The sequence below is a fragment of the Manacus vitellinus genome, unplaced genomic scaffold, assembly GCF_001715985.3.
Source record: "Manacus vitellinus isolate BGI_N305 unplaced genomic scaffold, ASM171598v3 scaffold_0_pilon, whole genome shotgun sequence".
Classification (NCBI taxonomy): domain Eukaryota; kingdom Metazoa; phylum Chordata; class Aves; order Passeriformes; family Pipridae; genus Manacus; species Manacus vitellinus.
Genome location: NW_021938789.1, coordinates 37,792,682 through 37,815,853, shown reverse-complemented (window position 1 = coordinate 37,815,853; position 23,172 = coordinate 37,792,682). Strand labels below are relative to the sequence as shown.

The window sequence follows — 23,172 nt, the reverse complement described above, 5'->3', positions numbered from 1 at the left end:
TAACGAAAAAGTAGAAGGAAGAGTGAAAACTTTTTGTCTGGGAGACAGACACAGACACTCCATGACTAATGCTTGCAAGAACAAGAACTGAAGCAGTTGCCAGATGGCTCAGGAGAATCCTCTCCTTCCATGAAAGGTTTGTGTCGTATGCCCAAGATACAAGGGCATACAGGGCTATGAATATCAGCAACAGCCATAATTTTCACAATGCTCAAAAGGAGCTGAACCTTAGAATGATAAAATAAGCAGTGTAAGTGCACTGCAAGAAATTCCAGCTGTATCAAGAGAAAGACTGTTCCAAACAGATGAAGACCAGATAGGTGACTCAAGAAAAATAAGTGGTGTTGGAAGAAGTTAAAGTGCAGCAGTCAAACATCTGGAGACAGTGAGAATTAGATATAATTTTTCTCTCTTATTCCTCATGGCTTGATGATGCTTTGATTAAATACTTTCCTATGGAGTTAAAGGAAAACTGTCGAGTCCTTAGATGAAGAAAATATTGGAGGAAAGCAAAACCAAAGAAAAACAAGAATAGAAGGAAGATGACAAAACACTGAAAAACTGTGCAAGGAGAGGCAAATGGAAATACGCTGTAGACCTATTTATGGATTTTGGAACAATAGGAAACCACAGAGCCATTTGCCAAACTGCTACAGCAGTTTCCAAATTGGAACCGTACTAGTCAAAATCAAGAATGGAAAAATTATTACAGTGGCAATGGAACAGGAAAATAGGTCTGTCACACTAAAATAAAATTTTACCTGAACAAAATACGTGGCTCCAAGAAAGCATTGAAATGTAGCTCTACTTTTAATTTGCTATGGAATTATCTCTTGGTCGTAAGTGTTCAGTGTAGTGACTCATAGTTATTTCTCAGTAATAAAGAGGGTGCCTTTCCAATTGGCTGGTGCATTTGTTAGCAAAAGTGAGTGCCAGGAATTAAGTGATTGTAATATTTGGTATCAGAACTAGGAACTAATAAAAATACTTCCTTTTGCCTGCTGTGTTGTCTGAGTTGATATTGGATCTTGAACCTCTGGCCTACAGAGCTTTCTGTATGGGCTTTAACTCATAGAAAAAAGAAATCTAGAAACGGCCTTATTAGAATTGCATCAGTTTTGGAGTTGAATAGAGGAGAATGATTACTTTATGGTTCTACTTTCAAACTATGGGGACTCTTGATTTGGAGTAAGGGGAAGGAACATGAAGGCAGGGAAGGCCTTGTGTTAATCTTAACTTTTTGGTTTGACTTAGCAGTGGGATGCAGTCAGAAGCGTGAAATTTTTGCATGCTGACTTTGCTTGATGTTCTGTACAAATGTTCCTTACAAAATCTCTTGAGAAATAATGTGCAGTTTTTATTTTACAGATATGAGTTGCCAGGAATCCATGGATTAAATTTTGTTTTGAAGAATTCCCTTGGTGGTGGTGGTATAGCATCCCTAAGAAGTGACCCACAGGCATGTATCAAAGCAATGATTTTAATGTAGTTATCTTTTATAAGTCTCTCTATAACTAGTTTTTGGGGTGGAACTGTAAGCTTTGGGGGTTGACTCTAGTTCCTTTTAATTTCCTGTTAAGACACATTACCTATTTATTTTTTTAAGGTTTGAAAACAACATAGGGAAGTCGAAAGTTGATTTAGAATATGTGGTGAAAAAATGTGTACGAGAAACTATTGAAATAGTTTTTCAAATCATTTATTCTAAGATGTGCTACCTGAGTTTTTAGATGCACCAGCAAAATTAGTTTGTCAAAAAGGCTGTCATATTTTGAAAAATGCAGATTTACTAGACAACTAGATTATTTCTTAGTATTTATACAGGAACCATACACTGTACAACAACTCCTAACTTATCCTATGCCTTCTGTAGTTAAAATACTGATAAATAATATAAATGTGAAAAACAGACAGAGAGAAGTTCTTTTGTGTTGATGACATTATGTGAACCTGAAAGTAACACTTTCTAAGAGTACAGTTTGAGTATTAAATATTTGAAACCTCTAATCCTGAAGATGAGATCCTGTAATGTTGCAGTGCTATGGCTACAGCACAGCTACCATAGGCTCAGAAATGCTTATGTGTACAAATAATCTCAGCATAGTCAAGAAGACTGCTCAAAAAATAAGGTGATGCTATATATGAATTGGATAGTAGAACTGAACCCCAAATAAGTATTTTAGCACTAGGTACCAAATAAACTGAAGAAACTGTTCCATCTGTTCATGTTTAGATGCTTGAAAACTCAACTGTATAGGTTTCCTTACTTAATTGTACTGATTCACAAGTAAGAAAGCCAAATAAATGGAAAAGGTAAATATAACTTGGGATAACGTACATACTTAGGCTTGATAAAACTCACCCAAAATTAAATACATATATGTATGTGTGTGTATAGAAAGAAATACTAAAAAAAAACTTCCAAAATGTACTGAATTTTCACTGATTACAGGAAAAATACTGTATTGAACCACTTCTAAAAAACTTAATTTAGAAAGGTGGTATATTTAGATAGTAAAATGACATGTTGGTTTGGTTCTTTTTCTTACAGGGTAAAGCACTTGGACAGATGCTGTTGGATTTCCAGATTAAAAATGTTCCTGATTTAAAATCACTGATAGAGTAACAGGTGTTTAATATATATGCTTTTAACACTGAGTGGTATAAAAACATTATAAACAAGAACTGGCTTCTTGAGTGAGATTTTTTTTAAAGTCAAAGAGTAGAAATTTGTGACAGTTATCTCTCAGAGGCTTAGCTATATGGCACAGATTAGCATATGTTTTGAGTAATACCAGACTAATAGCTTTGTCTGTGACTGATAACATTTCCTATCTAGATAATACATTGGATGAAGAATTAATTTATTTCCTGAAAAATAGAATTAATCAAATTGCAACATAACATTTAATTGTAAGACAAGATAATCTTTATCCCAGGATGAAAATTACCTCCTGCTCAGTCCATCTCTCTTTTCCTTTTCTCAGTCTTTATTTGAAAATTGAATGGACTACTGTCCTGTCAGCTGTGTTTGTCCTGTGCACAGAGTGAGGCTGGGTAACCTGCTGTGCATTGCTGTGAAGTCAGCACTGTCTGGTACTGGAGAACAGCTTTCTCTGTTAGGCAATAAAGAAAAGTAATAGTTGGTACTGTTATACAGTGACTGGTTGTAAATGCTGACCTTTGGTGGTGATCCACCAAACTTCCAGTACTTTGTCTGATTAATGACAGACTTCATTATTACATTTTCCAATATCTCTTACTAATCAGTCCCTCAGTTGAAAGCACTGACTTCGAAATCACAGATCTTGGCGTGGTAATAAATTTGAATGTGAGGAAAGGGGAGTCTGCCTGCTTGCTCCTCCTTGGGATGGTGCAGTCCTGGTAGGGAGCAAGGGGGGCCGGATGGTGCAGTCCTGGTAGGGAGCAAGGGGGGCCGGATGGTGCAGTCCTGGCAGGGTGGAAGGAGGGGGCCAGGGTGTGGAGGGATACCTGGTTTTGTTTCAGGGCTGTTAAGTCCTCCTTTTGTGCAGCAGTCATGCCTGGATTAAGTTCACTTGACTGTTGTTTGCGTTGCCCTTCCCACAGAAAAGTCTGTTTTCTGTTGTGAAAGGAATACCATGTTGAATGCAGTGTACTCTGTCTCTCTTCTGACTCCCAGTTATCACCTGGCCATCTTCCTGCACAACATGACTAGCATATTCAAATTAGGATACTTCTAAACTTCTTCACCTGATTTAGAAGAGACTCAAAAATCTGTATTATACTTCTGGGACAATATCAAGGTGGAAGTTCTGATAACTGTATTTTCTCTGCTGAAGCCATAAAAATATTACTCCGCATGTTCAGCCATTTTATAATCAGAAATTAATCTTTCTGGTTTTTGGGGGGAAATTGTATTGTTTAGTGCTAACAAAATGAGACATTACTAATACCAGACAAAACTATAAAAGTAAGTATTTTCTTAATTGTCACCTAAACTATCTGTTAGTTGTTCCTAAAGCTCTGTCTGTGCTATTACTGTTACTGATTTCCTAGCCTCCTGCTTGCTAAGGAGGACTAGGCAATGAGTCATTCCCACCTTTTCTGTAGTTTTGTTCATTTGAGTTGAAGGTATCATAAGTGAATGCTTTATCCATCTAAACACATTATCCTCTGAGCAAGTCATAAGTACTATCCATGTTTACAGCATGATTCAGTGAGGTTGTAAAAAATGAGTCATTACTTCATTGCAGAAAAATATCCAAGTTAATAACTTCAAAGGGAAAATGGCATGCAGGTTTTATTATGTTTACAGTCAGTGTTTGTTAGAAAACTCTTGTTAATAATTTGGAAGCCTATTAAGAGGAAATAAAACAAAAGTGATAGGCCTCAGTAACAAACCTACAAGGATAAAAACGCTACAGTAATTATTCACTCAATATGCTGCTTAAGTGACTGTGGAAATGTGTATGCAATAAATTTCTGAATAAAAATGAATATTTATAAAGTATAAATTTGTTTTAGTCATTTATCTTCTACAGGAAGAGAGTGATACTTAGCTCAAAGGTTCTTTGTTTGGGAGTGTTTCACTTGCCTGCAATTTCATGCATTGTCTTGCCGGTTTCCTTCTTTGTTCAGATTTTGTCTGTTCTGTCCCTAGTCTTTGTTAAATACAAAAACTAGAAAGGTAAATGATACTGTTTTCTAGAGACCTGGTTACTTATAACTCTACAATGGAAGCTGTAATTTGCTGAAAAGAATGGTACAGTGTTCAAACGGGTTGGATATGGGAATACAAAGGCGTTATTTTTTATCTCTGGAATAGCCCTTTGGGATGCTGTGAAACCATCCTTCACAAACTTGTTTTCTGTCCATTCCTTCTTTCAGTACACCAGCTTAAACCAAGTGGCATTGCTTTTCAGATAATTTTCTTGCAAATTATATCCTCCAAAAATCTCTATCCAAAGATTTTATTCTCCTTGAATACCTTAACGTGGTTTGAATTCATGAAACTATACTTGTTTCAGCTGTCCCAAAAGACATGAAAGCTGCATTTGTTTCTTAATCTACAGTACAACTTGAGTAATGGAGAAATGTTTGGTAAAATGTCAAATGGTGAGCATGTTTGCAACCAGCATTGGTTTAACTTAAGTCAGCTAAAAAATTCATTTTGCCTGCTTGTTAAACCAGGTCTGTTCCTCATATAAGCAAGAACTTAACCTTTCCAATTGCCTGCCTTTCCTGCTTTTTCCCTACTGTGTTAGCTGTGAGGGCCCGATGGAAATAGTAATGCCGAGTGCATAAAATAAGGTTCCTTGTAATGCAGGAGTTTCAGTGTAATGGAAACTGGCTCACACTTCTTACCTAAGAAGTTTTTGTGCTGTGGCTCATCTGCACTACTGAACAAAGGCTGCATTCTCTTACCTCTTGCAGTTTTCTTACTGCATCTCACCCTAACTGTTGAAACTAAAGCATGGGTTTTATAATTATAATTGTTCCATAGCAGTTAACAGTCCAAACAAATACTTTCTCAGTGTTTGCTGATTTATATTTAATATTCCAAAGTGTTTTTTCCACTTAAATTTGTGTATTATAGGTACAAAAGCTATTATTCAAAGGTCACCCAAGAGGATGTGCTAGTGTTTGATGCACAATGTATGTTTTTAGTTTTGCCATCTCCCATTGAGCCATTTTTCCACTAAAATAAATGTTTTTTTCCTACTTCAGAGCAGATGAAAAATAATGGTAAGTATACCTTTTAAATTTCAGTTTACATCATGAAAATTTGGCAGTAATAGGAGTGTAGCCCCTTGGGTTTGAAAGGAGAAAATGTTGGATTGCAAGTTGCTTTGCAAGAATCTGGTTTAATTCAGAAATTACTTTGTAGTGTATTAAATGGTTTGCACACAGTAATGCTCACAACAGTTGCAAGGTAGTGGCAAAGCATTATGTGGATGGATTTCACTTGCTGCAACCCATTCCACAAACCTGTCTGCTCTGTAATGCCTTTTGGGCTTGTTCATTGGGGTTTCCAGGCTTGGGACTGAGCGAGGGGTTGGGGGGGGGTGAGGGAGAGAGGAGACTCGCTAGTGCATTAGGTACTAGGAAATTACACTGCATAAATGTAACACCTTTCACCTTAAAACTTTGAAACCCTCCCATGCAGGAAGACTTTGAGTCTTGTGGCAATTCCTCTTCTTCGATTTCATCCTGGTTTCCTTTACGGATTTACCTGAAATGGACCCTGGTGATTTTGGGATTAAAGCTAACTAGTGTGAAGAAAGCAAACAAAGGATGCCTCCAAGAGAAAGATCCCATTGGGAAATGTCTGTATCTGCCAGGGAGTTTAGTTGAATTTCTCTACCTTCTTTGGGCAGGGGAAAGAATTCTGAACTGTAGGACTGAAGCATCTCTAGCGCCTGTTTCAACAAAGACCATCCAGATGCTCCCTAGACAGCTTTGGGGAAGGGGAGAGGGGGAATCTTGAGATGGCAGCACAGGGCAGGAATAGTGCACATCCTCCCAGGAGGGAGACAGGAGCCTTTCTGTGCCCAGACGTTCTATGGAATGTTTGACAACCTTCTGTGGCACACTGCTCCAGCTCTGGACCAGCTGCTGTGACTATCACCAACAGGTGAGACCCTTCATCAGGATGAGGCATTTTTTCTTTTCCCCTGTCCCTTAAAAATAATGCACTAGTTAAAAATGAGTAGTTTTCCCCTCCTCCCCCTGTTTTTATTTACAAGTAGCAAACCTTCCAAATATATTTAAACATCTGAATTTGCAAGTACACTGGTTTAATTTATATAATTGTGTGTGGCTTGTGGCTAATCCACAGGGTTCCTGCCAGCATCATAAGCCACATCTATAAGGTATTTTCTCTTTTGTAAATGAAGTCGGGGGCTTGAGAAGGGTAAGCCTCTGTTGCGTAAAAATTTGGCTGAGACTCTCCAGACAAAATCCCAAATGCCTGATCACTCTGTTAAGTAGTGCTGGGGCTCTGGCCTGTAATCAGCAATGGAACAAGAGGTTATGGTGGGCCTCCCTCTTTGCAGATGAAGCAAGGTGAGGATTATATTCAGTTTCCCAGGAAGCTGCTCTCTGCTTCAGGCAGGAGGAAATGGGAAGGCACCAGCCATCATTTTTGTTGACAAGCAGTGAGGTAACCCACTCCCCTGAAATATTTTCTTCACCAAGGAACTGAAAAACTTGGGTTGGGTCATTGATAAGCTTCACCTTTCCTGGGCATCAGATCCTGAACCTTGGTTCAGTATCTATGGTGGTAGAAGGCTCTTGCCTGATGAGTACTGTGCATCCCCTTTGCCTTCCTAGTCATACCAGAGCCATTTGCTAATGGAAAGAAAAAGGAATGGTGAACATTTTTTTTTTTTTTTTTTTTTTTTTTTTTTTTTTTTTTTTTTTTTGTGGTGTGACCAGAGGGGTTCTACAGCTCGAGGGTGGTCTAGAGATCTCATTAGTGATCCACAGGCTCTCGGATTTAAAGTGACGGAGGAGAGAAAAATAACCTACTGTTCAAAGGCAGTTTTCCTGTGGAGAGCCGCCAAGCTGTTGCACACCAGCAGATCTCGCTTCCCTGTTTCTCACTTGGCATCTCGTGTTTGCGATGTTTTCCTGAGTTTAAGGGAAGATGCTCCAACAAACTTTTCTAGCATTCTCACACGCATATCTCCTCACTCTTGCGCCCGCTCCGCGTTTCTCACGGAGGCGAAAGCTCCCCCCTGCAGCCGGAGCGGCAGGAGCGGGGCAGGAGCGGCTGCGACACGAACAAAGGTCCCGGCGGCGGGGACTCGGGGAAACGGGCTCAACCACGGCAGGCGGGGGGCGGCCCCTCCTCTGCCACTCTCCGGGCCCTGTCATCTTCCAGGTAAGATGAATGCCTGTCCCATCCATCATCCCGCCGTCCCCGAGGGGGCGGGAACCTGCTGGCTACTGAAAGTTCCGAGCCTCGTCCGGGGCGGCATTGTTGACCTGACAGGGCTGCTCTTTTGTGGGCTCCGTTGCCAGGATTTGGCCATTTGCATAACGGATTAGCATGAAACTGAGCGGACGGGAATGCCGCTCCGCCGATTCACACTCTTTCTCAGCTGGCGGACCCTTCGGGCAAGTTAATTTAGAAATGTGACTTCCCGCTCTCCCTCGGAGACCTGTTTTCTTTCCAGGAAGAAAGACGCTCCGCTCCTTCTCCCGCCCCCCTGGAGCACCGTGCAGCCCGCCCGCCCCGATTCCCACCACGGGTGCCGCTTGGACCCCGCGGCTGCGGGGCGGCCCCCGGAGCCCCTGGGGTCCCACGGGAGGGGGAAGGTGAACGAAGCAACTGCGGCCCCGGGCGGGGCTCTCTGTTCCCTGCTCTCCCTAGGGCGGGAGAAGGGCTTCGCACGCATTTTTCCTTGCACTTCTACCTGGGCAGCGCCGAGGGAAGGCGGGGTGGCAGCCGAGGGTGGCTCCCGGCCCCGGAGTGCGGGCTGTGGGCACTGTGGCGTCGCCCCGGACAGGCCAGGGGACAGCGGGACGGCTCCTGGCCCGCCGCGCTCCCCAATAAAGCCCAGCCGGTCCGGGGCAGGCGGTCCCCGCACGCAGCTCAGCCGGTGGGCCGGCCCCGGTGCCTGCCCCGCCCCACCGGGAGTCTAGAAAAGCGGAGCTGGGCGCCGAGGGCTTTGCCAGCCGACCATGAAGAACCCGGTGCAACAAGCAGCGTCGCTGCTGCTGGAGAAGCTTATGATGCTCCTCGTCCACGTCCGGCCCTTGCTCGTGGGCTCCGGCGGGGAGACAACGCCACCGCCCCCCGGCGACTACGACACCAGCTGCTTCAAGCGGGGCGACCTTCTGGAGGTGCCCCGCACCCTCTTTATTCACTTCGGCATCTACCTGGGCGAGAACCGCGTCGCCCACTTGATGCCCGACATCCTGCCCTCCTTCACCGACGACCTCCGGCAGATCCAGCAGGTGGTGACCAACAAGCGGCTTATCCTGGGCGTCATCGCCAGGACGGCCAGCGTCCGCGTGGACACGGTGGAGAACTTCGCCTACGGCGGCAGCATCCTGGTCAACCACATGGACCGGCTCTTCGAGGACCAGGTGCTGGGCAGCGAGGAGGCGGCGCGCCGGGCGGAGAAGCTGATGGGCACCACGGCCTACAGCCTGCTCTGGAACAACTGCGAGCACTTCGTCACCTACTGCCGATACGGAGCCCCGGTCAGCTTTCAGACCGACAAGGTACGGCCTGGCCCGCGGGGCGGCCGGGACAGGCGGGGGGCGGCGCTGCCCTTCCTGCCGTTCCCCGAAACTGGGTCAGCCGCGGCCCCGGGGCGGGGGTTCCGCGCCCGGAGCTGACGCCCTGTTGCCCGCGGCCGGCACTGCCGCCGGCGCGGAGCTGCCCGGGGCGGTGCGGAGAAAGAGCGGCGAGGAGAGCGAAGCTGAATTCGTAGTTCGATTAGTACTCTTCTAAAATGCTCCGAAACTACTGGCTTCATCCCGAGCCGCAGGCAGCACTGGGGCTGATTTTGGGGGTGATGCGGTGCCAGCCCTTGTGCTGGGCTCCGGAGAGCCCGTGTGAGACTTGGGAGAGCAGCCGCTGGTCTGTCCCGAGGGAGTGGGCATCGCCAGCTCTCCAGCCAAAGCTTTCCTCTTCAACTCTCATCTTTTGCCCTTTTTTTTTTTTTTTTCCAGTTCTGTGAGACTGTGAAGATGATTATTCGGGACCAGAGGAGCGTGCTCGCGTCAGTGCTTGTGGGACTAGCGTCAATAGTCTGCCTAGGTTTGGCACCCTCCACCACGCTCCCCACTATCTTTATTCCCTTCTTCCTGTGGATGGCTGGCTGACAGCCTTCCTGGAGGTGTGCAACTGGCATCTGTATATAGGATGTATACTACTGTATTTATGAAAGCACAGATTACTCATCGATGTCGTGTAAAGTTTCTTAACCTTGTGCACCATTTTAAAATACAACTCTGTCTAGAACACAGTGCACAAGGCATAGCTTACTGTGTAAGCCAAGTAACAGATTTCCTGAAAATCTTGGTATATTTTAACACACCTTTAAATCGTGAAAAAAAGTAGGTTTGCAATGCAGTTCTGTTCCTTGTCTTTAGCCATAAGTGATTCTGACTACATCCTTCAGATTCTTCAATTTCTTAGCTGCATACCCGGGTGCCATAACTATTAACAAAAATGGATGATGGAGTTCCACAAAGTGATGGAAATGGGAAACAAGCTGCTTACCTCTTTCTTTTATAAATATAGTATATATTCAGAAATTACCGTGTCCATTCTTAAAATACTCTTTGGTGGAAATGCAAGTAAGTAAACTGACTCTTTTTGATAGCAAAGAAGGAAAACCAACCCCCTGTGCTGCAGGAGCACATCTGGCTAGACTGGCTAAAGTAATTTCCCTTCTGAGAAATGTTCACAAATCTGTCAGTTGTATTAATTGTGTAAATGCTTGCTACAGTATTGAACAACTTTTTAATTGGGTTAGTGGTAAGGAAAGATGGCAACTCCTTGCCAATTTCCTTGCTATTGATAGTGGCTAGTACGGCTAATATAAATGGCAACAGAGGGATTTAGGAGATACAGGAAGAAACTGTCTTGCCATATGACGCCCAGTGACCTACAAATGTTGGACATTCCCAGTGCTCCAGAAAACATGGCAGTGAGGAGGAGGACAGACACCAATTTAATTCCTGCCTTCCCTTAGCAGTGGAACCTGTGTGAGTGCCATGAAGTATCAGGGATTATCGGAGCAGTTTCTGTGGTGGCTATATTGTGATTTTGTATATTGCCTTAAAACAAGATGCTTCTCAGTAAAAGATAATGTGTCTTTCTATACTCATTTCTTGTGAGTAAGTATTCACTTGCAAGCCAACAGATGGTGCTAAAAATGTTTCATCTTCAGTGTTGTGGCTTTTTGGTTTATCAAGAATGTGTAAAGTTGGATTTGAAATCAAGTTCATGTAGCCAATTGTTTAAATGCCAAAAACCTTTGCTATTTTTTTTTCTTAGCAAAGTCTTTTATGTATGCAGAGAAATTGTTCAGCTCCTGGAATGTCTTGTGTGCATACATGCACTTACTTGTTCACACACTGTGCTTGCCTTCCTTTCTTGTCAAGAGCCAATATGATGGTGTCTTGACCAAGGACTGAACTTCAGATATACTTGTTTCTCTAAGTGGTGTGCAGTGTCCTGTTATCAGCTCTGTTACTGAAATGGCCACTTCCCAAATTTTTACAGAGACTCATTTGAACTGTACTATAAACCCCCTCCTCCTCCCCCTAGACCTTACAGATGCTTGAAGATTATATTTTTGAACTGTGAGTCTACTTGGCTACTCTCTAATCATTGTCTTCTGGCTGCTTCACTATAAGCGACAAAGAATGTAAAGACTGGGGTGAAATTCCAGCTTGTAGGAAACAGCAGCATGACTGCTGCTGCCATCAAGTGAGAGGGGATTTCAGCCCAGCTTTCAGTACATGTTCAATCTGCAGCCCAGCTCCAAGCAGCTGGATATCAATTACTGCTGGATCCTTGTAAACAACTTCTGTTCTGCTTTCAAAGATTACAATGCTCAGTGTAACTGTTTCTGGTAAACTTTTGAAATTAAGGTGTTTTTTAATTAACAGGAATTACTTTTTCATAGTGTGCATTAGTGACATTTACATAAACTCTAGTTTGTTGGGTTTTTTTACTTGCTGTGCATAATGTATGAACTGTAGTCATTACTGTAATTATATAAATAAATTTTATTCAGTTACAAAGTCTACTAGCCTCTTGATATTTAGTATAGGGCTGTAGCATTACTGTAAGATATCCCAGTAGGGCACTGAACAGGCTATTAACATGCAGTTACATGGTGTCTGATTACAGGTGGGCTTTTCTTTACCCTTTATTTAATTGGGATTTATAAAAATTCCAGTAATTCTTACGATTTAGATATACAATAAACAACGAGGTCATGACCAGTAACCAAACTACAAGTGGGACTGTTGGAAGGCAGAGAAATGTTCCTGCTCTAGCTTCAGTATCAAAGGACCAGTGCTCCTCCACTGCTAATGCTGTTGAGCAAAAATCATCCAGAGTGACTAAATTGGGATTTTCATAGGTGTCTGTGAAATAAATGAAAGCAGTTCCTCGCAGGCTTACAGCTGTGTAATAGAGAATGTTCCTTCAACGTGTAAAGTTTTAAACATGAAACGCTATGAAATAGTCTAGAATGTCTTGTGGTATCCTTTCATCAAAGACAAATAATAATGTGGGCATAGGAACAGAAATTCAGCTGCATGTTCAGGCATTTTTCCTACCAACTATAATTCTAGCAAAGATCTGGAAATTTTGTTAACGTCAGGCATGAGTCAAATCAGTCATATTCTGAGGGGAAAAACAAGACTAGCAGGCTTGAATTGTCCTGTCCAGCTCAGTGGGTGGTGGTTGTGCTCTGAAATATTTTGGTAAATGTCAGTATCAACTTTTTTCTGTAATTACTTGAGTAAAAATAAGCACTTGCCCTAGCTGGAGCATTGCATTTCTGACTTGAGCTCAACTGTGATGCAATTGAAATGAAGGGGCCAGTTATAATAAAAACACAGAAAACTGTGAAGTAGTTCAGCTGTTGGGGAAATGTGTGCGATTAGACGTGAAATCGTTCATTGGTAACTGTAAGTGATGACGATGGGGAGTGTAAATCTAGAGCTGCAGCTCATTTTAGTGGTGGGGCTGTTTTGACAAGCTATGTGGTTAAACCAGAATACGTAATGGAGGAGTATAACCATCACCCTTGTGCCACTGGGAAAGGCAAGTAGCGAAGACATGCAGTTTAAAGGATAGATGTCTCACTTCAGGCTTTCCAAAGAAAACAAAAACAAAGTGAGCATTCACAAGGCTCAAAATGTTTTTACAAAACTTGTTTTTAAAAGAAAAAAAAAAGTAAGTTGCTAAATGAAGGCATTAGAACAGTGTGCTTTCTCCTTTTCTATTTGCATTTATTTTAGCTTGGAACATAAATGATTACTCATATTTTGGTGAACAATCATCTGCTGCTTGATTTCACCTTTCCACCCTCCTGTGCTGAAGGAGAATGCTACATGTAAATGCCATTGAGGCTTTTAATGAAAACAAAATCATAGCAATACTTGTTAAAGTCTGAGGGGGTGGGGAACAGGGAATTAAACTGCTGTGTGACTTGACATCATCCAGACAGGTTTTAGAAAGCAAACTGCAGCAACAAGAAACATCGTAACTGTGATCCCTAGAAATGATATGGTGCTGTATTATTTATTGCATGTTCTCACATAAAATAAAGCGTCACACATCACTGAATGATACAGAACTGTGTTAGACAGTCATTAGTTGGCATCTCCTTTATCCACAGAAATTAAAAAAAAAGTTTTTTAGTCACCTCGGGTGACTCTAGGAGCCATTTGCTCACTATGCTTTGTAATAGCTTTGGACCTGATTCATCCGAGTACTTAACTGCCGTGAATGGGCTTACTGATGGGAAGTGAAGATATAAAAGCTAAGTAGTTTTGGGGCTCTTTGCTGTAGTGCATGGCAGTCTTCTGTCAGCCTTACAGAAATCTTTCAGAGCACTGTGCTAGTAGAATAAACAATCTCCTCTGCTATAGAAATAGATCATTAGAAGGATTTGAGGCTATTTTGGCATAATTTCCTAAAAAATTATTCTTACATGTTCTATGATTTAGCTTCACTTCTGAAGTCAAGAGAACATTTAGGATGTGGTCCCGAGTGCTCAGATAGTGTGGGAGAAGGGGGGCAAGTGGTGAGATCTTTAGGTAGTTTAAATCAGAACTACATAGATTGCAGTACCACAGTTCTGTCTGTCACAAAACTGGGGATTTAGGTTTACTGTTTCCGTGTCTCACAGGGTAGAAAACTTCCCTTAGATGTTCCTTAGCTTTCCCCATTTACAAGGGAACTTCACTTAGCGCTGTGGCTTTGTTTCAGTAGTTGCCTCTTCTGTATAGTGTATCTGTGAACTGGAAAACAGTCGCTGGATGCTCTGTGGTCATGTGATTTGGAACAAATCAGCTGCATAGTCTCCTACAACTACATCACAACACCTACAAGTAGATGCTTGGTCTGAACAAAGCAGTGGAAGTATGGGAGGCAGACAGCATAGGTTTATTTTACTTGCAAGGGCAGGGTATATTAAGTGTGGTGTAGTGGGTTTCTGTGGCTAGGTTTGGTAGCAGAGGGGCCATAGGGGTGGCTTCTGTTAGAAGCTGCTAGAAGCTTCCCCTGCCTGGTGGAGCCAATACCAGCCAGCTCCAGGATGGACTTCCTGCTGCTGGCCAAGGCCGAGCCAATCAGGAGTGACAGTAACGCCTCTGTGATAACATATGTAAGAACAGTTATTGCTCAGAGAAAATTTCAGCCAGGAAAGAGTGGAGTGAGAATAAGTGAACAACTATGTGGACACCAAGGTGAGTGCAGAAGGAGGGGCAGGAGGTGCTCCAGGTGCCGGAGCTGAGGCCCTGCAGCCCGTGGTGCAGACCATGGTGGAGCAGCTGTGCCCCTGCAGCCCTTGGAGGACCATTGAGGTGCAGAGACCCCCCTGCAGCCCATGGAGGAGCCCATGCTGGAGCAGGTGGATATCTGAAGGAGGCTGTGACCCCATGGGAGGTCCATGATGGAGCAGGGTCCTGCTGGGAACCTGCAGCCCGTGGAGAGGAAAGCCCACGCTGGAGCAGGTTTTTCCCAGGTAGGACTTGTGGCCCCTGTGGGGGACCCATGTCGGTACAGCACATTCATGACGGACTGCACCCCATGGAGGAGTGACCCACGGGACAGCAGTTTGGGAAGAGCTGCTGCCCAAGGGATGGACTCATGCAGGAGGGACCCCACAGAAGCAGGGAAAGGACTCCTCTCCCTGATCAGCGGTAGAAACAACGACTGACCATAACCCCCATTCCCTGTCTCCCTGCACCGCTGTGGGGGAGGAGGTAGAGTTTGGAAGGAAGGAGAGGTGGGGGGAAGGTGTTTTTAAGATTATTTTACTTCTCGCTCTTTTGCTCTGATCCCATTTATAATAAATTCAGTTAATATCCCCACTTTGAGTCTGTTTTACCCTTGATGGTGATCAGTAAGTGACCTCTTCCAGCTCTTGTGAATCCTTCATTTTTTTTGCTCTCCTCTGTCCAGTTGCAGAGGGGAGGGAGAGAGTGGCTTTAGTGGGTACCTGGTGTCCAGCCAGAGTCAACCCAGTACATGTGGTGAAGGACCAGTCAGTGAATGCAGAGGTGTATGACTGAAGACCCAAATGCTACTTAGTTGGATATGCAGGGCACAGGGATGTGTCTGCTCTCCTGTCCCTATTTGGATTTAGGAGGCTTGCATGTTACCACAGACATAAAAGGATTAACTTGTCTTCTCATAAATTGAGAAGAGTGCCACAGGCTGTAATCTAACCTAGTAAATAGAATGGGTTGTGGTCCATCTTCTGACTCTGTGGTGGTACCCTGGGACTCATGTCTGTATAGCTGAACTACCTCACTGCTGCAGGGTAGCTTTACCTCTAGTGGTTATTAGTAGCACACCCTGCCCTGCCTTGACTCAAGGCATGTGCCAAGAGAGCACTAGTTACCAGAGGCTGCAACTGGCATCATGCAAACAGCATCCCTGCAAACATGGATGCACACGTACAAATGTTCAAACCTATTCTGTGACCTTGTTTAGCTGATTAGGCTGGTCAGAATTTTAAGGTAGATGTCCCCATTTGTTACCCAAAACCTTGAGCCCCTTCCTGACTGAGCAGCACTTCAAATGGAAACAGCAGTGCCATTTTATAAAGAGTGCAAAAATGTGGTGGTTAGAGCATTTCTGGGGATTTGGGAGACCTCTTCATAGGACCTTCTCAGTCCATCCTGCAGGAGTTTACTAGACTTTGGACAAGGCTATGAGGTGGCTACTCTTCACCTTTTCTATTTTTAATCTCATAGTTAGGACAGTGATTATTGAATTTATTTTTTTTTAATCCAGTCTGGCAACACCCATGACTTTGAGTTAAAAGAAAATAGCTCTCTGGCCATTTAGAGAACAGGCTTTGTTTGGGCTCTGTGTATTTGCTCCCTCCAAGAAGGGTGTCACTTCTCATGGCCTATGGGCCCCAGTGAGGTTCCGAATGCGAACCAGATCCATAGACGTAGTCAGGAACTGTTAAGATTGGGCCATTTCTGACTTTGAGACAACACAAACTGCAGTCATTCAGAAAACTTTCAGGTAGAAATAAAGGAGAGACTATCAGGTTAGATCAAATGTCTGCTGCTTTGCTGCACTGTTGTTTTCGTTAGAACAAACACTTAGATAAAGCAGATACCTGATGTACCTTCCAAACTATTGCCTGAAGTGTCTCCTTTTTAATTCTTTCCCTTTTCTATAATCAGAACAATAATCATCTCTTTGATTTCTGGCCAGCTCCAAGACTTGGTTAATATTTGCATAGGGTTGTGGGTTTCTTGCACTGGACATACCAAATAAATAAAATACATGGTTCCTCCCCAGAAGGCATCTTCTCTGCCTGTGAAACCAGAGTTTTCTGTGAGGCTAAGGAGGCATACTATATTATATAGTTAAGAATACATGCAAATGAAGAGTCATGCTCTCCTAAACTTGCCAAGCCACCTTATCTTCTGCTTCTGCACAATCTGAGACCTAACTCAAATTTGCATCCATTTTCCTTGCAGTTTTGCAGAAACTACCTGCACGTTTCCATTGAGTACTGTAGGAAAACAGAGGGAGTATGTGAATATGAACATAATGAGGGCTCTCCCCCACTCCTACTGGAAAGATTATAGTTAGATATTAAAGAGAGTAACTTTTGCTACTTCTGTGTGCAGACTAGATTACAGGTAGCTCCAAGTGAATGTTCAAGGGAAGGGAGACACCTGGTTTCAACCACTTCTTTTAGTGTCATTTGCACTACAGCCTAGAGCCAAGGATGACTTGGTTGCCTCTGGAACCAGAAACAGCATAGCTGTGAAAAACGTAGCAGAGCATTTAGCCCAAGGGGAAGGCCGCTGTTGGGTTCAGCATTGTGCTATCCCAGCTCTGTCTCTTTTGGAGCCTGAACAGACTGAACCTCATCACCCTGTCTTGTATTGCAGTCCCGTCAAATCACCTGAAGCAAGAGATCTGAATCATGCAGATACACTCCAGACTGTTCAAATTCCATCCCAAGCTTCGTTTTATTCATGGTTGACTTTTCACAGGTTCCAGCTCTGACAGTATCTCAGGAGTCCCTTCCACAGTATCTGACTCTTCCCAGACTTTGGAAGAGGAGCCTGAAGGTCTCATTTAGAGCTGAGAATCACCTCAGACTGTCAAGTGTGTAAGGCTGCAAATCCTGAAGCATACACGAAGATATAGCTGGTGATATCCACAGTCATGTTACCACATCCCATTCCTCAGTTTTTCATCAAGCTCAGGATGTACAGAAACCTCAGCTCCTCTGGAAATCTAAATGTGTAATAAGCTAGGACATGGCCTTAACAAATAGGTAAAAATAACATTTCTTCATCCAGTACATCAGCCATTTAGCACAGATGACTGCATGGTAAAGTCAGCTTCTTGTATTCTTTTAGTTATTACTCCCAATTTCTGACAGCATATATGTTTGATCACACTGTAGTTAAGAAAGAATCACTCCATTGTAACCACTCCATAAGTAACTGTTTTAGAAAGACAATTTTATCATGTATTGACAGACAGGGTGTAGGCTGGGAATAATGTCTTTTCAAAAACTTGGCCGGAGAAAGCAGTAATTCTGCTTGGCCAATTAACTGAAATTCCAGTAGGAACGGAGCGTTTCTATTTCTGATGTCTTTGAGCAATTCCAGTAACTAATACTGTTAAAGCATTGAGAATTGCACAGGCAGTAGAGCTGATGCATAGTCATGAAACATTTTTCAAAATTATAGTGAGGCTTTTATGACTTGCAAAAAAATTTTTACAAGCAAACTGAAAATATCTACCCAAACCAGTTACAGAAGTTACTTTCCCTCAGTAAATTTCTAGTTTGCATTTTTCATTCTGCATTAAAAGCTCTCTAACAGACAGGACTCGATCCTGCAATTAAATACAAAATTGTGCTTGCAACAATAGTCTGTTCTTATGGGAAAGAGAGTGGATTTGTGACATTAATTGTGAGCTCACTGTATAATTGAGTAGGAAGGGAACATGGGAAGTGAGCAAAATGTCTATTTATACAAGAAACATTTGATCCTAATTTAAAAAAATAGTAAGAGAAGTTACTTAAAAAAACCCAACTTCTCCCATTTGATCTATCATTGCATAAGTAGTACTCCAGGCTTCTTAATTACAACAGCGTCACTGGGTTATGCGTCTTTCAGCTGAAAGCAACAGGAGCTTTGTTTCTGTCTTCATAGAGAGCAAGAGGAAGTATGAAGTACTCCCACCAATTCCCTGACCTCCCCAAAAACTTGTACCTGTGAAAATTTAATAACGATGTTCAGAAATGAGCCCCCGATGACTGAACACAGAATTACACAGAATTACGATTTGAAGAATCCTACAGATCATAAACTGTGCAGCTTTTTTTTTTTTAATGTAGATTTTCAAATCTATTCAGGCAGCTGCCAACAGATGGTTGCTTTTGTGCTGCCACTTTTGTTTCTACCACCTTTTTGCTCGTCTAGGCAATGCACTGTTTAGCTGGCTTCTGAGATCTTTTTCTGTGAACAAAACTACTCCCATTAATCTTTAGGAAAACTGGACTCTCAGTCCAGAGCTGCAGAAAGACAAGCAGACACTGTTAATAACTTTACTACCTTTGAGCACCCTGAGCTTATAGATGAGGGCCAAATTTTTCATCATCACAGGAAATCAGTAATGAATTTGGCAATATCCAAGGAGTTTAGCCCTGTATCATTCTCCACCAACAAGCAACAGTGAGCACTCTGGGACAGGGTACGGGTACAGATGGAGTATTGATATGTTCTCAAAAGTTTATGTAAGCAACAGTTCACAAACTTTCCAGCTTTAAAGCTTGCATTCATTTAATCTTGTTTAATATTCTTACCCTACGTGAACTTGTAGTACTCCTTTTTTTAGTTGCAGAGCTCCTTCAAAATAACCACTGCCGGGGCTGACCAAGCGTCTTTTAAGATAACATACTCCCACCTAGTGGCTCTCTTACAGTCAGGAAAACGCACCATCTCCAGCAAATAGAGAAGTTCACTGTGGAACTCACATTTAAAGAACAAGCCAGATATTTACAAAGTCGGTGCAACTGCTCAGTAGGTTTAAAAATGTTGATTTTGAATTCCTGTTTCACTGTTGTAACATCTAACCAGAAATCAGGAAGGAATAGTTAAGCTGCATAACACTGATTTTGTATATATATATAGTTGTCCACAATGTAGTTTAGTTTTTCACCGTAGTTTTGGTTGTGTCAGTAGACTTTGTAGGAAAGACAATAGCTAGATACAGAAAAGCATTTAAAACCCATTCTGTTAGGTGCAGTAATGAACACCATAAGAAACCTCAAAGAGAAGTCATGGGATTCTGTGTGTGTATAAGACACAAATATATAAAAATATGGGTGTATGTGTACAAATGAAACACACAAAACAACAGGTAACATTGCTTCAGACTTTCTTAATTGTGTCTCCAAGCAAATCACTATATCCTTAAAGCCTCAGGAAAAAATATAAAGAAAATTACATCGAAGCATTGTAAATTGTTTAGCTATAATTGGCATTGAGAGTCCAGAGTTTCCTAATTTAAAAGCTAGTTAGCAGTTTACAGCAGCTAGATTAAAAATTAAGAGGATGTGATCCTGATACATTGATGACTTTTGAGATTCTCAGAATCAGGAGGAATTCAAAGCCAAGTATGAGCAACCTAAAGAAAGAGTGGACACTCTCCATTTTTCAAACTACTCAAAAGGTAATTTAGATATTTAAATCTAGGAAAAGTAAAATGAAATCTTGTTCTCTACTGTTTCACTCAATTTAATTTATTTCCAGAATTACAAAATATTCAAAAGCTAACGTGATATAAAAGTATTTAGCCTCCCTGATAAACTTCCATTTAATATCTGGGTCAGATCAGGTATAACCAAAGACTTTACAGTCTGACATCTGATGTCTGTTTGGTTCCAATACTGAGACATGCTCTAAGACTTTCACAGAAACTACGACAAATTCAAATATTTTTTGGCAATATTTGTACAGAAATAAAAAACTGAGCAGTGACTGAGTGAAGACTGTCTCTGATCTTTCCAAACCTCCCAGTTGAGGACTGAGACACCAGTGGTGTGACAAAGGAAGCCTGCTCTGTAGTTTTTTGTGCTTCACATACTTGTGTAAAGAAAACTCTGGTTTCAAGGTTGTTGGGGCAGTAGCCATTTTCTCACCAATCCTCTTTAACTCCTATTGCACAGAGGTGAGGAGGATATGCCTCTGTTTCAGAATGCGTTTAAAAAACCTGCAGACTGGAAAGCATTCTGCAATGGTGGAGCATCAAAAGACTGCAGCACTATAGGACAAGATTCTCAGTCTTCCTTGGCCCTTCCCTCTTTCCTGTCCTTTCATCACTTCTGTTTCCTGACATCCACCTCTTCTTCCACCAGCCCTTGGTGGTGTTACTTTTTCCAGCACTTTCCCCCTGCTCCTTCCATTTGGGAGTTAGCTGTATTGCCAGAAAACTGCCATTTCGCTCAGTGAAGGGCCCAGGTTTTTAGAGGGAACAGAAAGCAATAGTTCTGGAGGTAATGGGGGGAAAAAACATTAAAAGAGATTTTATACGCTTTCTTAATGCGCATTTTGCACTTGGCAATATGGGCTTAAAGTTGATTTGACTCAATTTACATCAGTGCAATTGTTGCTATTCATACTCATCAAACCGAAGACAGAACATGCTTCAGGATCCATTTTTCCATATCATTACATATGTGCATGTTAAAATCGTGTGGCATGTCTTTTAAAGTGGTTTACAAAATAATGGAATTCTGTATGATGTTTTCTCTAAAAATAATATTCTGTTCCCCCAAACACTTATTCCAGCAATATCAGATCTTGTAATTTTATAATTAAAAAAGATTTCAACTCTTTAAGGCAGAAAGCTGAACAAGAGCAAACTGCACCTTTCAAGAAAAAAGTCCCTTTAGGCACTACAGGCTAGGATCCTCCTAACAAACAAGCATTGCAGTATTTGATAAAATGAAATCCAAAATAAAATGGACTGATTGACTGAAACGAAGTCTTTCCAGACAGCTTACTATAATTAGATTTACAATCATATTATGTCTAGGTTTTCTACAGAGACCTTTGTCTAAACTTCAAAGGATGTCTGCTTCCTTTTAAAGTATTTCTACTACCTACATATCAAACCTGTCACAGTGCAGAGAAATACTACATGCCCTCTTTTCCTGCTCCAGGCCATAGTAAAATTTACACTGACAAAAAAAAAAAAGCTAATGCTTCTATTAAAGTATATTACAACTGCAGTAATAGCCCACTCCAGGAATATATATGCTGGGGCTTGCTAGCATTCCAATAAAACAGAAGTTAAACATCAAGGACTTCTATGTTACAGCTACCTAAAATAACTTAGAAGGAAAAGCACTGTCTGGTGCAGTGCTATAAAATAAAATGTGTAAGAAAAAGACCTCTTTCACATTTTCAAATCTAGCCAAAGGAATATGTGCATAATTTTGGCAAGCCTCTGCCCGCATTCCTCATCCATTAGATTTGTGAGAGTTTCAACTAGACATTAGTGAGGAAACTAACTCAGTGTTAATAGTTTAAAGCTTTAGGGCAAATAGTATATTATTTGCAGTTTTAAGTAATTTCCTAACCAGAACTGGTGCCAAATGCTTTTTGGTAAATCGTGCTGTAATTCTTGTAAAATAATCCTAAAAAGGTTTCTGTTTATCAGGTTTGAAAGCTGAACAGCTATGTACTAAGGTACTAATTCAATAAAGCAATAAAAACCTAAATACTGTGATAAATACCAAAACATTGTTTGGGGCCTGGTCTTCTTTCCCATCCTTTAGCAAAAGTTCATTATAAACAAGTGAATTAAAGCTTTCGTGTGTGTAAAATCTCTTCTGAAAATACGAAAATTATCTACTATGCTGCTTGATTTAATAAAAAATATTGCATCCTCCTGTAAATCTTGTCTTATCAGAAAAAAAAATACAAATATTCAGCTCAGACTTTATTACGGGTCACAGCAAAATCCAAGAAAAATACAGGATGGAAACAGTTGTTCTTAGTAAAACCTAATTATACTGAACAGACTGTCAGAGAAGAAAAGCAGCTAGCACCTGTGGGCAAGGGTGTACTGAGAACTCCAATACCCAATTACCACATGGGGAGCAGAGGAAGAAACGGATCATTAATTTCTTCTAGAAAGGCAGGGGTCACCAAGAAAACCAAATGTGTTTGGTCCCTATAGTTCCTATGTCTGTCTTTGATGCTTAATAAGAGGTAGTAAACATTGAATACTTTTTGGTTATTTTGATATTCTCTTTTATTCATGCCAAAAAGTGAAGAATCGGATTGCAAACCTGTATGTTTTCCTTAAGACTGTCTGCTAGAACAACACAGTCATTGTACTCCAGAAATGGCTGTACATGCAAAGTATCCAGCAAGATGTCCCTTACATGACATACAAAGAAAGTGCTGAGGAGTTGTGGGTTTGGGTGTTTTTTCTTTTTTGATGTAAAAGAGATTGCCTGCATTCTTTCAGTATTTCCCACCAGCAATAACAACTGAGACACGTGGAGTTTTCTGCCAGGGAGTGAGCAGTCTCCAAGGTAACAGCGACACAAAGCTGCAGTCAAAATGTCACAAACTTAATTTGATGTAATATACCCAAAATTAATTCCTGTGAAAGGCTTCGTGGCTGATTTGGACAGGGGTGAGGGGGAGAGAAGGTGGGGGAGAAGAAGGCACCTGAAATGAAAAGGTGGTGAAATTTAATCTTATTTTGATAAAAACAACTTGAAGTACTCACTAACTAATCCCACACTCCTTATTAGCCCTGGTACGCTTGATGTGTGTCTACTCACATGAGCCCTAAGGAGTTGTGATGGGAGTTCAGGAGCAGTGCCAGAACTGCAGGGCCTCCGACCCAACTGGCTTTATAAGCGTCTGTAGTTGTTGTGAAGTTCACGGGGTTCATTTCCAAAAGAC

At 41.9% G+C, this 23,172-nt stretch overlaps 2 protein-coding genes across 3 annotated transcripts in view; both read left to right on the top strand.

Moving 5' to 3' along the window:
* The window catches only part of LOC103766139, a 64,614-nt gene extending 60,122 nt beyond the window's left edge, over nucleotides 1-4,492 (top strand). For both annotated transcript variants that reach the window (XM_018071496.2, XM_029961830.1), the window contains exons 18-19: nucleotides 1,369-1,459; nucleotides 2,552-4,492. In XM_018071496.2, coding sequence (XP_017926985.1) covers nucleotides 1,369-1,459; nucleotides 2,552-2,626 — 166 coding nt within the window. In that variant the 3' untranslated portion in view covers nucleotides 2,627-4,492. The remainder of the gene's footprint in view (nucleotides 1-1,368; nucleotides 1,460-2,551) is intronic.
* A 4,158-nt stretch (nucleotides 4,493-8,650) lies between these two features.
* Nucleotides 8,651-13,357, top strand: LRAT (lecithin retinol acyltransferase). The gene is made up of 2 exons (XM_008933149.3): nucleotides 8,651-9,216; nucleotides 9,670-13,357. The coding sequence occupies exons 1-2, from the start codon at nucleotides 8,671-8,673 to the stop codon at nucleotides 9,820-9,822; spliced, it is 699 nt and encodes a 232-aa protein (XP_008931397.1). The 5' UTR covers nucleotides 8,651-8,670; the 3' UTR covers nucleotides 9,823-13,357.
* The last annotated feature ends 9,815 nt before the right edge of the window (nucleotides 13,358-23,172 follow it).

Coding starts and splice junctions, on each gene's coding strand:
- LRAT (XM_008933149.3), top strand. CDS start 8,671: ATGAAGAACCCGGTGCAACAAGCAGCGTCGCTGCTGCTGGAGAAGCTT. Junction 9,217..9,669: donor TCAGCTTTCAGACCGACAAG/GTACGGCCTGGC, acceptor TTTTTTTTCCAG/TTCTGTGAGACTGTGAAGAT.